This window comes from Vicia villosa, unplaced genomic scaffold, assembly GCF_029867415.1.
Source record: "Vicia villosa cultivar HV-30 ecotype Madison, WI unplaced genomic scaffold, Vvil1.0 ctg.003976F_1_1, whole genome shotgun sequence".
Taxonomy (NCBI): Eukaryota; Viridiplantae; Streptophyta; class Magnoliopsida; order Fabales; family Fabaceae; genus Vicia; species Vicia villosa.
The window spans coordinates 6257-21951 of NW_026706350.1; the positions used below are offsets into that span (position 1 = coordinate 6257).

Genomic DNA, 15695 nt, shown 5'->3' on the forward strand with positions numbered 1-15695 from the left:
TTTGACATCCATATATTGATGATATTGATCTTTGAAAATCATTATTTGACCAAAAACCTTAAAAGTCAATGATGATCCTTCACAGTTGACTTTTCCCTGACAAAGTGAATTTTTGGGCTTTTGTGTAGAAACAAGATCTTCTCTTCAAATGAATGATGTAAATGGATTATATTGAGGTAGTAGAGATTCTTGAATCATGTCTTGAGTTTTGGATCCATGCCCTGATTAAAAGTCCACTATCTTGGTGAATTAGGTCAAAACCCTAATTTGTCGACCATGTGAAAATAATGACTGTAGACTTTGAATTGAAGTGTGATGTCCGGTGGATCTTGTAATATGAGATATTTGAAGATGATTGATGTCTTTGAATGATCCCCTGAGGTTTTTTAGGGCTTCCCAAATGTGATCCCTGATTTCAGTCCTTGATAGGCTCAAAACCCTAGTTTGGTGACCTGAGTAAACCTGTACTCAGATGACTGGATGTCTAATCAATCATAGATGAGAAAAATGAAGTCCTTGAGCCCCATGATTGTATTAGGGACTAATCCTTGTATTGATTGATCCTTTGCCTGAGCTTTCTTGTCTTTGAGCATCCTCGATTAGATACCAGATGGAGAAGTAACTGCTCTGGGAACTTGTCTTGACCTGATGAAAAATCCTGAAGATATGCCATCTCAGGGGGGTCAAAAATTAGGGTATGACAATAGGATCAAAGGCGAGGAGAGAAAGTTTGAAGGACAAGTAATGAGTTGCATGCAGAAAAGGTTATTGGGGAAGCGTGAGAAGAAGAAGTAGATTAGGTGGCTCAGGATGGTTCTCGAGATACCAATGGATGGGGGAAGGATACTGCATTTAATGTAGCGGTGTCCTTTTATCCCCTTTTGCTTAAATGATTAGACATAAACGTGGAGTAAATAGTAGAGTGAATAGTGGAGAATTTAATGAGATTGGATGTAATGGACAAGACAAAGAGACATGTGTGTATTTATTTAGTAATAAGACATATATTCACTTATCTTTATCTTGATTGAGAAAAGAGGTTTCAAATAAATTTTGAGACTCAATTCAATTTGAGGATTCGTTGGGACAAGTGGTAATAAATAACTTTTGTTTTAGATAATTAAATCTATCCTCAACTAGAGGTTTTGTAAATATGCCAGCTAATTGATTTTGATTATTTACAAAGGTTAATACTATATTTTTCTTTTGAACATGATCTCTGATAAAATGATGTTTTATTTCTATATGTTTAGACCTAGAATGTTGAATAGGATTTTTGGAAAGATTAATTCTTGGAGTAGTGAAGGAATAATCTTTCAATTGATTCTTTATCTATATGATTTGTGAGCAACAGTTTTCCGTTGAGACATGTTCAGCTTATGTTGTGGAAAAAGCAATAGTACTTTGCTTTTTGCATGACCATGTAGTTAGGGCATCTCCTAGGATATGACATGCACCACTGATACTTTTTCTTTCTACTTTATCGCCAGCATAATCAGCATCACAGTACGCTATTAAATCAAAATCTGAATTTTTTCTATACCAAAGAACAACATTAGTAGTACCGACAAGATATCTAAAAATGCATTTTACAGCAGAGAAATGAGATTCCTTGGGATTTTTTTGGAATCTTGCACATAATCCAACTGAAAAGACAATGTCAGGATGACTAGAAGTTAAATAAAGTAAGGAACCAATCATACCACGATATTCCTTTTCAGAAGTATCTGATCCTTGTTCATCTTTATCTAAGCTAGATGAGGGGTGCATAGGAGTGGATATTATTTTTGCATCCATCATTCCATATTTTCTCAGTAGATCTTTGATGTAGTTTTCTTGAAAAATAAAAATACCATTTTCTGACTGTTTTATCTGAAGACCTAAAAAATATCTTAATTCCCCCATCATGCTCATTTCAAACTCACTTTGCATGAGATTTGAGAAATCATTACACATTTTTTCTTTTGTTGATCGAAAAATAATATCATCCACATATATTTGTACAATTAAAAGATCTTTTCTCATAGGATTTTTTAAATAGAGTGGTATTAATTTGTCCTCTTGAAAATTCATTTTTAAGTAAAAATATACTAAGTCTTTCATACCAAGCTCGAGGAGCTTGTTTTAACCCATAAAGAGATTTGGTTAGTTTGTAGACATGATTGGGGAATTTTGAATCCTCAAATCTCAGAGGTTGTTTAACGAAAACTTCCTTGTTTAAAAAACCATTTAAGAAAAGCACTTTTTACATCCATTTGAAAAAGTTTGATACCTTTGTGAGCTGCATATGCTAGAAGAATGTGTATGGCTTCGAGTCTAGCCACTGGGGCATATGTTTCATCATAGTTAATTCCTTCTTGTTGATTGTACCCTTGAGAAACTAATCTTGCTTTATTTCTTAGAATTTTTCCATTTTCATCTAGCTTATTCCTGGAGATCCATCTAGTTCCATTAATAGTTTATTAAGAGGATTTGGAACGAGATTCCATACCTGGTTTTTTTCAAATTGTGAAATTTCTTCTGACATAGCTTGAATCCAAGAATCATCTTTGATTGCATCATTTATATGCTTGGGTTCTACTTGAGATATCATAGCTAGGTTTTTATTTTTGTCTTTGAAGAATTGTCTAGTACGTACTTTAACTGAGGTTTCACCAATGATTACATCATGAGGATGATCTGGTATGGTTTTCCATCCTTTTGGAGGAGCTGGTCTTGAATCCTCAAAATTTTCAGATTTGTTGTTAGAACTGATTTCTTCGTTGTTGAGGATTGATCCCTGTTCATCTATTTCATCATCAATATGTCTATCAGGTGAATATTCGTTTAAATATGACATGCAAGCTTTCGTCCACACATTGATTTTTGAGGTTGTAGATTCTATAACCTTTTGAAGTTATAGAGTAACCAAGAAATATTCCTCTGTCAAATTTAGAGTCAAATTTTCATAGGTTATCTTTGTTATTCAGAATGTAACAATAACACCCAAAAATACAAAAGTAGGATATGTTAGGTGATCTATTTTTCCAAAGTTCATAAGGAGTTTTGTTTAATATTTTTCTGATAAAAACTCTGGTTATAATATAACATGAAGTATTAACTACTTCAGCCCAAAAATATTTTTCCACTTTTGATTCATTAGTCATGGTTCTGGCCATCTCTTGAAGAGTTCTGTTTTTTCTTTCTACGACACTGTTTTGTTGAGGTGCTCTAGGACAAGAAAAATTGTGTGAGATGCCATTTTCCTCAAAAAATTGTTTGAAGAGAAAGTTTTCAAATTCTTCTCCATGATCACTTCTCACAAATATTATATTTGAGCTTTTCTCATTTTGGACCTTTGTGCAAAAAAATTTGAAGGCCTCAAAAGAATCATCTTTGTGTTTTAGAAATAAAACCCAAGTGAATCTAGAGTAGTCATCTACAATAACAAACCCATATCTTTTTCCATAAAGGCTTGCTATTTTGACGGGTCCAAATAAATCAATGTGAAGAAGTTAAGTGGTTTACTAGACGATACAATATTTTTTGAATGAAAGCTACTTTTTACATTCTTTCCTTTTATGCATGCTTCACAAATATCGTATTTGTTGAACTTCATTTCAGAAAGTCCTCTTACTAAGTCAAGTTTTATAAGACTTGAAATAGTTCTCATGCTAATGTGTCCAACTCTTTTGTGCCAAATCCATCTATCTTTTTCAAGAGATACGAAGCAAGTTCATGATGATATTTCATCTAAGAAAAGAGAGTAAAGATTCTTTTGTCTGGATCCATAAAAAAGAGTTTTATTACTGAAAGGATTTTTTACTATGCATGTATTTTGTTTAAAAATAACTTCATAACCATTGTCACAAAGTTGACTTATGCTTAACAGGTTGTGTTTTAGACCATCTACAAATTGAACATCTTTTATAATAGCGGAACCATTCTTACCAATGGTTCCTATACCTTTTATTTTGGCCTTTTAATTGTTACCAAATGTGATTGATCCTCCGTCTTTGTTTTCTAGTGAGATGAAGCAGTATTTATCTCCAGTCATGTGTCGTGAACATCCACTGTCTAGATACCAGAGTTTTTTCTTTATTGAGTAGACATTCATGTATTAGAGGTTAGCAATTTTTTAGGTACCCAGATATTTTTAGGTCCTTGTATGTTAGAGTTATTTTTAGCATGTATACATTTTATGGGTTTAGAAAGAGATTTCTTTTCCCATTTTAAAGAAGTGTTGTTTTTATATTTGTTGTAATTTTTGTGAACAAGATTTTGGTTTAAAGGTTTAAAAAAACATTTTGACTCCTCATGATTGGTTTTTTTACAGTAGCAACATTTTTTAAAAGAATTTAAAGTTGTGACTCCTGAACCATTTTCTTTTAAGTAAGGAGTAAAGAAGGTTTCATAAAAAAATTTATTTTTTGGGGACTTAAAACCTATTCTAGCTTTGTCAAAGATACCAAATTGTGATCCCATAATTTTCTAAAATGTTTCAGTAGGTTTCACAAATTTTGTGATATCTTGAGTCAAATGTTCTACTTGAGTTTCTAGATTTTCTATTTTTAGAACGTTTGGGTGAGTTAATTTTTCATTTAGTAATTTTTGTTTAAAAGAGAGTTATGAGTGAGCATTGTGCAAATTTTTGATGGTACCTAATTGTTGAGTATTTACTTTTTGAAGCTCTTCCTTTTCTTTGATTAGATTCAAAATTTGTTCTCTTTGAAAAAAAACATTTTTGAGTTAAGAGTTTTGAATCCTCTAAAATATTATGAAATAGGATATTCATTTCTGGACATGTATCACAAGAGTTAAGAAAACTTACTTCAGATTCTGAGTTTGTCATTAGGCATAAGTTTACTTCTTTTGCGTCAGTTTCTGAATTTGAGTTTTCATAATCATCCCATGAAGCCATCATAGATTTCTTTTTGAATGGAAGTTTTTTTATGAACCTTTTTTGTTGAGGGTATTTAGTTTTAAAATGTCCAATTTTGTTGCATCTATAGCAGGTGATTTTGCTTTTGTCTACCTCAGCTTTTTGAGGATCTCTTCGGTTGAGAAAAGGTCGTTTGTTTAATCCTCTACGAAAGACCATCTGTTGAATACGTTAAGAGACAAGTGCTAAGTCATTCTCATCTTCATAAGGACATTCATTTGACTCCTCATTTTTCTTTTCAAGTGATTGATTTTCTTCGTTTGAGTTTTGAGTAGTTTTGAGGGCAATTGATTTTCCTTTCTTTTGTGGTTTATCCTCAAAAATAATACTTTCATGAGCTCGAAGTGATCCAATAAGTTCTTCAACTTGTAGTACCTTTAAATCTTTGGCTTGAGTTATAGCGGTTACCATTGGCCTCCATACTTTAGGAAGACATCTGAGTAATTTCCTTATGATTTCATGGGTAGTATAGTTTTTCCCAAGAGATCTTAATTAATTAATGATGATCGTGAATCTGGAAAACATTTCATCTATGGTTTCATCTTCTTTCATATCGAATGTTTCGAATTTTCTTACTCCCATGTCTATCCTTTCTTTTTTTACATAACTAGTACCTTCATGATGAATCTTGAGTTTATCCCAAATTTCTTTGGCAGAGTTGCACTCCTCTATTCTATCATATTCTTCCTTGCTTAAAGCACATGATAATATAAATTGAGCTTTTGAATTTAAGAGTACCTAATTTTTTTCTTTAGTGCTCCAGGAAGATTGAGGTTTTCCTGTGGCAGGAACCATATCCGTTAGAGTAGTCATTAGAGTGAAATTTCCTGTTTCAATGACTGACCATATATTTATATCTTGAGATAAAAGAAATAGTCTCATCTTACCTTTCCAATAGTAGTAGTCCGCTCCATTGAAGAAGGGAGGTCGGTGGGATGATCCTTCTTTAGCGATGAATTTGTTTTGTTCAGCTATTTCTTGGTTTTGAGATTGTTTTACTCTAGCACGGTTAAGTGATATATTTCAAAGCCCATGCTTTGATACCAATTGTTGGAACAAGAAATGTCACTAGAAAAGGGGGGTTTGAATAGTGACCCCTTTTTTCTTTTAAAAATAAGTTGAGTAGTTAAAGATGATAATATTAAGTAAGAAAATAATAAAGCATAAAACACACAACACTTTATACTGGTTCACCAATTGGTTAGTCCAGTCCTCACACACAGTGAGATTTTCTTACACCTCACACTATTATCCTTAACTCTGATAAAGGTGATATTTCTTACAGAGCCTCAAAAGGCTAACACTTATTAAATTTTTCTCCACTCTAGATTTAACTACTCCTTTTTTCCTTCCAAGATTTTATATCTCTTGAGGATATACAGAATGAAAGATTTTGATACAAAGTTAATTCACTATATGGCAATGATATAACTTTCCCTTTTGAAGAGAGCTTCTAATCGTTTAAGACTTATGAAGATTTTGTGTGATTGATCTTTTCTTTCTTTTCAATGAATGCCCTTTCAAAATGTTGTGGTGATGTATTTATAGCATCATTGATGACTAGCCGTTTGAGAGTGCTAAGTTGGAAATGTACTTTGAGGTTTCATGGGTTGTGTCCTTTGAGTATATGGACTCTTGAAAGTTACTATAAACAAATTTTTGAATATATTGGAGGAGGAAGTGGTCCACGTGTTTTCCTTTGTTTTGAGTAGTGAATGATCTTGAATGTTATTTGCAAATACTCAAGTCAAATTGATATACTATTCATAAACAAAATCATATGAGAGTTACTGTCGTGGATGACCTGTCTTTAAGATATAAAGAACAAACTTGAAAAAGAGTTAGAATAATAGTTTGTTGTCCTCAAAACTAGAGATGTTTCAATAGTGATGTGAGGGATACATTATGATATTGATGAATGTTTAAATTGTGTTTAACTAATTGGTAGAATGCTTACTCTGTGGGAAAATGAATTCAATACCGAAAAGCTATCTTATTCCCTTACTTTAATTTTCCGTTTTTATATTTTATAATGTATACATATAAACAACTTGCACACCCAATCTTAGAAACGTGGAGATTGTTGAACGACATTCGATCCCTCGCACTAATCCCTATGGAAATGCAAAAAACAAAAATACTTACTTTTGCTTGTTGCTTTACCGCATCAATAAATTGACGTCGTTGTCGAGGATTGATGTTTAGATATTGAAAGATTTATGATAATTTCTATGTTTTTGAGCTTTGTACTTATTGTTATATTGTATCTATACTTGTATAATTGTACATGTTTTCTATAGTTGTATATAGTGTATATATTTGCTTTGTACAAGTTTTCTATACTTTTATATATTGTACATATTTTTGTTTCCCTTCACGTTTGCTAAAATGATTGGTTAGGAGTAGCCGTTGATGAACAAATAGCCAAGCAAAGAGGCAACATGAAGGAGTTTCTATGCATAAATAATGGCGTCGAGCTAACGACATAAAAAAATCGCTTGTTGTAAGGCAGCCCAACGTTTATAAGTTTTTATAGTTTTGAATTTAGTAGTATAGATAGTGATTGGTGCAAGTGGATGAAATGCATATCAGTTTGGTGCATCTTTGAGTTTCAGCATAGATCTTCTCGTGTTGAACATGGTCTGTGGGTGTTAAGCGGGTCCTGAAACTCTGCACACACTAAGCCTACTCTAGTGTGGGTAAGCGCGCCCTGTTGTGCTAGTGGAAATTTTATTTTCACTGGCCCTACTACCCAATTCCACCTAGGTCATTTAGAGTAGTAACTAGTAGTAATTAGGGGTGTACATGGGTTGGGTTGGACCGTGCTCGGTCTAACCTGTTACCCAACCCGTTCAAACTTCAATGGGTTGGGTTCGTCGTCCAACCTGTAATTTTATTATCAAAACCGACCCGAACCGACCCATTCATTTAAGGGTTGGGTTGGGTTGGGTTCGTGTGTTGTATTTCAAATTTAAAAAATAATATTATTTTCACTTTAAAAATATTGTAACACAATTCCATACATTTATACTCATTTCTAACACACAAAATGGATTAAGCACGTCATATAATATCTAATAATATTCATCAACATGATATAACACTAGAAAATAGTAAAAAAATTCACAAGACACATTATTTTTATAAAATACGTAAGTTGGAAATGATACCAAAGAAAATAAGAAATAATATTTAGTCTAAGAATTACGTAAACTCATTGATCTAGTAGTATTATTGGAGAATAAAGCTTATATGAAAAAATTATGGTTAGTATTTAGATAATAATTTTATATTTCTATTTAAAATAATAATAAAAAATAAAAATTACTAATGTCACATCAATGGGTTGGGTCAACGGGTCCGCGACTTGCAAAACTCATACCCGATACCCGAACCAAAACTATATGGGTTGTTGTGGGTTTGGTTGGGTATACCCATAAATGAATGGATTCAGGTAATTTATGGGTTGATTCGGTTTTGATTAGCGGGTTTGTGGGTCGACCTCCACCCATAAACACCCTAGTTATAAGTTCTAATATTTTTTTTTGTCTTTAAAAATTAGTCTAATGGTTTGAAGAAACATAGAGTGATTTCTCCAAGTTTGAATGTTTCAACATGCAAATGTGTGATAATTATATTGTTTCAAGTTGGTACAATGCAAGGTACATGTTTATTGCTTTCTAGAACATAGCATGATGACGAGCCTTTGGTTTCGAAAAGGATCTGACGGCACCAAACATAAAAATGTTGGCTCAGGATCCTCTAGAGGAGATCGACCTAGGAGACAAGATGAACATAAGGCCGAAGTACATCAGTGCCAATCTCGACCCTAAACTCATAATCAATGTGGTCCAGTTATTAAGAGATTACAAAGACTTCTTTGCTTGGGACTATGAAAAAATGCCTAGGCTGAGTAGAGAAATGATGGAATTGAAGCTATCTATAAAGCCTGGTGAAAAGCCGATCAAGCAGACGCCAAGAAGGTTTGCGTCAGATATTTTGTCGAAGATCAAAGAGGAGATCGAAAGACTCCTAAGATGCATGTACATCCGAAAAACAAGGTATGTCAAATGGATTGTAAATACCTGATGTCGGTGGCAGAGATGCTAATCGAATTGGCTGCGGGCTTCAAATATCTTAGTATGCTTGATGATATTCTAGATATAATAAAAAAAATTCCGATGAGGATGTGCTAAAAACGGAATTTTGATGCCCTGGAGCATTAGGCACTTACGAATGGGTAGTGATGCCTTTTGCCTTTAAGAATGCTGGGGAAACTTACCAAAGAGCAATGAACTCTATTTTTCATGATTATATCGAGACGTTCCTGCAAATTTAGATTGATGATAAGGTCATCAAATCAGTGTCAAAAAAAGGACAAAAAGTCCATTTTCAACAATCATTTGAAAGGATGAGGAAACACGGATTGAAGAGGAATCCTCTTAAATGTGCTTTTTGTGTGCAGGTTAGGGATTTTTAAGGCTTTGTGGTTCATAAGAAGGTTATTGAAATTAACCAAAATAAGATAATGGCGTAAAAAGAACAATTTATTACCTCAGTAGAGTTTTAAAAGATGCAGAAACTAAGTATAGCATGATAGAAAAACTATGTTTATGTCTATACTTTTCTTGTACCAAGTTAAAGCACTATATAAAACTAATGGATGTTTTTGTTTCATCCCATTACGATGTGATTAAACACATGTTGTCCAAGTCGACTCTCCATAGTCAGATAGGAAAATGGGCGCTAGCCTTAATATAATATTCATTAACATTTAAGCCCTTAAAAGCCATGAGAGGGCAAGTAGTTGTTGATTTCATTGTAGACGATGCTATGGTCGAAATGCCCCAAAATTACTTAGAACTTGAACCTTGGAAGTTATTCTTCAACTATTTTAGCTATAAAAATGGAAATGGCGTGGGAGTCTTAATTATTTCTCCAAATAAGATCCCAATAAAGTTCTAATACAATATTAAGGGTCCTTATTCGAATAATGAGGCCGAATATGAGGCTTTAATAGCCGGACTTGAGATTTTGTTGGAGTTGGGGGCAAGAAGAGTTGAAATTAGAGGAGACCCTGAAGTGGTAATTAGGAAACTTACTAAGGAATATAAATTTGTTAAGTATAACTTAATCATGTATTTTGTCATAGAAAATTGATTGCTAAAACAATTCGATTTTGTGAAGCTTTTGCATATTCCTCGGCTTTGGAACCAGAAAGCATATGAGTTTTCCCAGATTGCGTCAGGATATAGAGTATCCAAAGAATGATTATAAGAAGCAATCTAAATTCTAGGAAAAGTGGTGGAAACAAGATTAGCCCCATCGAACTTGGAGATGATGAATTTGGGTATGCAAATTTTGAAAATTTTGAAATCTTCGCCATTGATAGTTTGTCAGATACCGATTGGTGAAATCCAAAAATGGATTATTTACAGAATACCACATGATCAAACGATTGAAAGATGAAATATCGGTCTCTAAGTTATATTATTGTAGGGAACTAATTATTCAAAAAGACGCCAGAAGGTGTGTTTCTCAAATGTTGTTGTGAGGGTGAGGCATATATGGCCTTGTCGAATATCCATAGTGGGGCTTGTGGTGCTCATTAGGATGGACATAAGACGAAGTGGATGAGGGATTTATTGGCCTACGATGTTAAAATACTTTATTGAACTCGCTAAAGGTTGCCAAGAATGTCAAATACATTCAGGCATTCAACATGTCTTTGTAAGCGAATTACATGCAATTGTGAAACATTGGCCATTAGAGGATGGGGTTTAGATTTAGTTGAAGAGACTCTACCAGTGTCATCTAAAAACCAGAAGTATATTTTTGTTTGGTATTAATTATTTTACCAATCGGATAGAGGCACTACATCTGGTTAGTGTGGACCAAGAGGCAGTTATAGATTTCATCTAAAGGCACATCATTTATTAATTTGGAATATCTGAGACCATTACTATTGATCAAGGGTCGATGTTTACTGGTCAAAAGATGCAAGAGTTTGCCTCTAAGATATGGATTAAGTTGTTGACATCTACGCCATATTACACACAGGCGAATGGCCAAGTTGAAGCAGCGAATACAATTTTCATTGGTTTAATAAAAAAATCATGTGGGAAAGAAACCAAAAAACTTGCATAAGACTTTGGATCAAGTGGTATAGGCTTGTTGAAATTCTCCTAAAGAAGCAACTAGTATGGCACCTTTTCGTTTAACTTATGGGCATGATGATGCACTTACTGTCGAAATATATTTACAATCGACTAGAATATAAAAGAAAAATGAAATACCATATGAGCATTATTTGAACATGATGATAGATGAGATAGTTGATTTAGACAAAGAAAGGCTTACTGCTTTAGATATTTTGAGAAGATAAAAAGAACGAGTAGCCAAGGCTTACAATAAGAAAGTAAAGATAAAAACATTCTCGATTGGAGAACATGTCTGGAAGGTTATTTTTCCTATGGATCGAAAAGATAAGACTCTAGGCAAATGGTCCTCTAATTGGGAAGGCCCATTCCAAATTATTCAAGTTTTCTCTAACAATGCATATGAGATTGAAGAGTTAGTTGATGATCATCGAATCCAGGGATTAAATGGCAAATATTTGAAAAGATATAAGCCCATGATACAGGAAACCAAAACTTCATTAGAATAATATCGATATGAATAAAAACACAAAAATGGTATTAAGAGAAAGACTTAAAATTCCAAAATGGTTAAAAGTCATTACAAAACAGTCGGGAAGAAATAGATATTAGAAATGCCCTAGAGCATGATTAAAGATTAGAAAATATGGAACAATCAATAAAAAATGCAAGTTTCAGAGAGGCGTAAAAGCTTTGAGTCTATCATATTTTGCTTTGACCAAAACTAGTCGACGATCAGTCAAAGAAACGTTTGTAGTGAGGTTAGTAATTTCTTCATCCAAGCCTCTGACTTTCTCAACGTCCTAGACTCTGACAGTGGCTTCATCATAAAGAGCTTTGTGATTGACAGTGGCTAGTTCTTTTTATCGACTCTCTCTCATTTTGATCTTTGCTTGTAGTTATTCTATTTGTTGTTTCCATTTGGTAATGTTAACCGCACAATTCTCAGACTCTTTAGTTTGTTGTTGAAAGGGTTTCTATAGCTCTTCGAATTTTTTATTCGATTCAGTGGCCAAATCTAATTCTTCTGATCGATTTTGTTGTTGTTGTTTCATTTTGTTCATTAAATCTCGCTTGCGAATAATGTCAGCAGCAATTTGGTTAAGCAGGAGCGCAGATTCTACTATGAAATTGGCAACATCTGAGGGAGCATTAAGGACATCTACCTTGTTGAGTAGCTCTTTAGTCCCATAAGATAGTAGGGGGTCACTTTCTAGAGTGGTGAATATATTGATGTCAAAGATCATTTCTTAGAGTTGTCAAAGGAGTTCTTCAATAGGTTTAACATGTGAAGTACCAACAGAGGTGGTCGAAGAGCTTGAGCTGAAATCATTTGAACCACCTTTGGTGCTTATCATTAATCTCTGGTAATCAAAAGGCTTGTTCTTCTTGAGGTTATCCAACTCTTCTTACGATAGAGAAACAACGACAGCCTTGGGACGAGGTTTGAAAGACGAGATTGTGCCAAAGGTTTTGTTGGTTTTCGTTGTAATGTTCTTTTGAACATCTTCATTAGTTGGCTCCTCTTCATTTTGTTTCTCTTCACAAGAAACAAGAATATTGGTGTCTCCTTGAGCATCTTCTCCATGATTAAAGGTTTCAGAAGAAGAACTTGCAGGGTTTCCCTCTTCATTAGGCTTTTATTATTCCGGGATCTCCATGTTTTCAGGATCCGACGCCTCGCTATCACTATCCGAAAGAGATTGTTGAGAACACTGGCATTCACTAGCAGACAAAGGCAATGATTGGCGAGCGTCAAAGGGTTGCTAAACTTTGCCAGTAGAACCTTTGTTCGATATAGGATGAACATAATGGGAACTGGTGGTAACTAGAATGGTGTGCTTGATACTAGATTCTTGGTTTCTAGAAGGATCTCCATGCAAAGGAAAATAATGAAAATAATGAAAATTATTGATCATGGAGAAAAGATTTGCATTTAAAAAAGGAAAATAAAGCAAAGTAAGTTACCTTGGATACACCTGCACCAGGACTAGAACTATCACTTTCGACATGATCTGAAGCAGCATCCTTGTTCACCTCCTGGTCATCTTTGACTTCCTCAAGAACGACAAGTTTTGTCTTCTTGGTTTTAGTATAGGGGAAACTTGGAAGTAGCATGAGTCTTCTGAGAAATTGTCCCTGAAGTCTTCGCCATCTTTTTCTTTTTGGGTTTGGATGCTTCAGGGGAAGTGTCAGGGGATGCATCTTTGTTAACAATTAATGTTGAAGCTTCTTTTATTGGGTCGGCCTTATTACATTTTGCAGGCATAAGAACAGGCTTTGTGTGAGCCTATAAAAATACAAAAAATGTTGAAGTAAAAGAACATTATACGTATAAGTAGTTAAGTGCTGTGTAAAAAAACAAACCTTCGAACCTGCTCCTTTGGGTGTTTATTTTTCTTCTAGAACTTTCTTTTGAGCCGCAACTTTGGCATGGGCATTCTTGATTTTCTTTTTTCGCTCGGTTACTAAGAAATGAACGAAGGGAAAATATTAATATCTCAAAATATGAAGGGAACTTTGAGAAGTAGTAGTTGAAAGATCCTTCTTATCCTCACCTTCATGTATTAGAGAGAGTATCCTGACATGTTCTATGTCGACATGAAGGTGGCCTTTAAAACTGTCTAAGGAATTTCTTAGTCAGAACCACCCGTTTAGCAGGTTTTAATGACACATTTTTCAATACTACCAAGAATGACCCACAGACGAACCATTGTGGAAATATAGGTCGAAATGCCAAAGCCAGATCAGCACTTAGAAAAGGGGGAAACATGGGTGGATAAAATTTGAAAGCAAACTCATACCTATCTTCATTTTTAACATACGAATGGAATTTTAAATAAGGGAGTTTCTTCATAAATGTTTCTTCAAAATAGCTGCAGCTTCACGAATGGTTCGACAAAGATCATTTGGCCTAAACACAGTTTTGAAGTAACGTTTAAAGGCTTGAATCTCTTTAACGTGTTGATCTTTACCTTTCTTGAATTGCTCTTGTATGGAAGGAAAATCATTCTTTAGATGTTGCGCTAAAACAGACACTTCGAAAAATTTGTTGGTGTAATAAGCCCTCCACCAAGTGTCAAATTCTTGGGTGCAATAGAAAGAAGGTCGAATTGAAATAGGAGTGAGTTTTTCATCTTCTACAGAATATTGATCCAAACGCTTGACATACTCGTGTTCAGAAAGATTGATGATATTTAGGCAGAGGTCATTCTTTCGACTATAAAAGGACTTAAGCAACAATTGATTGAGGTCAAATTATCAAGACACCAGATTTGGTTGGTAACTGAAAAGCTTCACATGATCCTTGGAAATCCCAAATTGGGTTGAGAGCAACTTTGGAAGAAGAAAAGCTTCCCATATTGCAAGGGATTCAGCCTCTTGGTCTGTTTCAGGAGGAGAAAATTCTATGGTAAACCATTTTGGATCATGATTTTGATTTGCAAAAGGGTCCATAAATGAAGAGAAATTATGGCGTATGGCGAACATCATCATGTATTCAGTAAAAGAGTCTTGCAGAGTGCGTTCGATGTCAGTTGGGGTCGTCAAAGCCAGGTGTGTGCCTTCGATCCTTCAATTCTTGGTAACCTTATCATCATTATTTGGCATGTCAATTAGAAGTGAAGGTTCGAACATAGAATTCAACCATAATTGAAGCAGCCAAGATGGGCCAGCCAACAGAAAATTAGTGCCAGACTTGTAGTCTTTCAAAGAATCGATAACACCCCGTAGAGTTTCATAAATAGACCCCAATATTAGTTGAATTAGGCAAATTGTTTTTCCTTTCATGTAGATGATAGGCAAAAGTCAGGAATCTCGTTGCTACCTTCAGCGACTTGCAGCAAAAGATACAACGCGACAACCAAAGCGCCATGAAAGAAATATGTTTTTCGTCTAAAACTTCGCTTGTCTCCTTGTCCTGATGGTCCTCCATGTAGTGACCAAAACAGGCTTGATCCGTAATAAAGTTGATAGTTTCTTCGTTCCTCTTATTAGGGTTGAAGACCTCTCTGGTTGGTCGAACACCAATGATAGCAACCACGTCAAAGAGTGTGGAGGTAATCATTCTGCAGGGAAGCTGAAAAAAGTTGGTATTCTTTCCCGGAAGTAAAGAGAGGCGACCAACATATTTTGGCAATATGCTAGACCTACCTTCAACAGTTGGATCAAGTCGAAAATTTCCATGTCCTTCCAGGTTTGGGCTTTCTTATTTTCAACTTTCGCCAACCAAGATAGATAGTTATCAGGGTCTTTAAAAAGAGGGAAAAGCGAAACACTCGATAAAAGTTGCACATGTAACTTAGGTCAATAGGATTTTTGTTTTCGACAACAGACTTACCTTTAGACCCTGTGGCCTTACAGGCTTTGGTTTAATTCATCGATTTTGCGCTAGGTTCATCAGCAGTAGTCGTTGGCTTTATAAAGCAAAACAATGGCTTGGTGCGATGATAGGCAAGAAAAAATTCCTTGAGTTTTTTAGAATTTGCCTTAGGGTCAGGCAAAGGACCCCAGCGCATGAGTTTCTCCATAAATGAGAAAAGGGATAATTACATGTGATTGGTAAATACGAGTTTTTTCTTCTAGAAATGGAGTTTCAGGTACATTCTCCTGATTCC

At 34.6% G+C, this 15695-nt stretch overlaps 1 protein-coding gene across 1 annotated transcript; it reads right to left on the bottom strand.

Moving 5' to 3' along the window:
* Positions 1-1377: 1377 nt before the first annotated feature.
* Positions 1378-1956, bottom strand: LOC131641694 (uncharacterized mitochondrial protein AtMg00810-like). Its single transcript, XM_058911991.1, has one exon. It carries the CDS (start codon positions 1954-1956, stop codon positions 1378-1380), a length of 579 nt encoding a protein of 192 aa, XP_058767974.1.
* Between the last annotated feature and the right edge of the window lie 13739 nt (positions 1957-15695).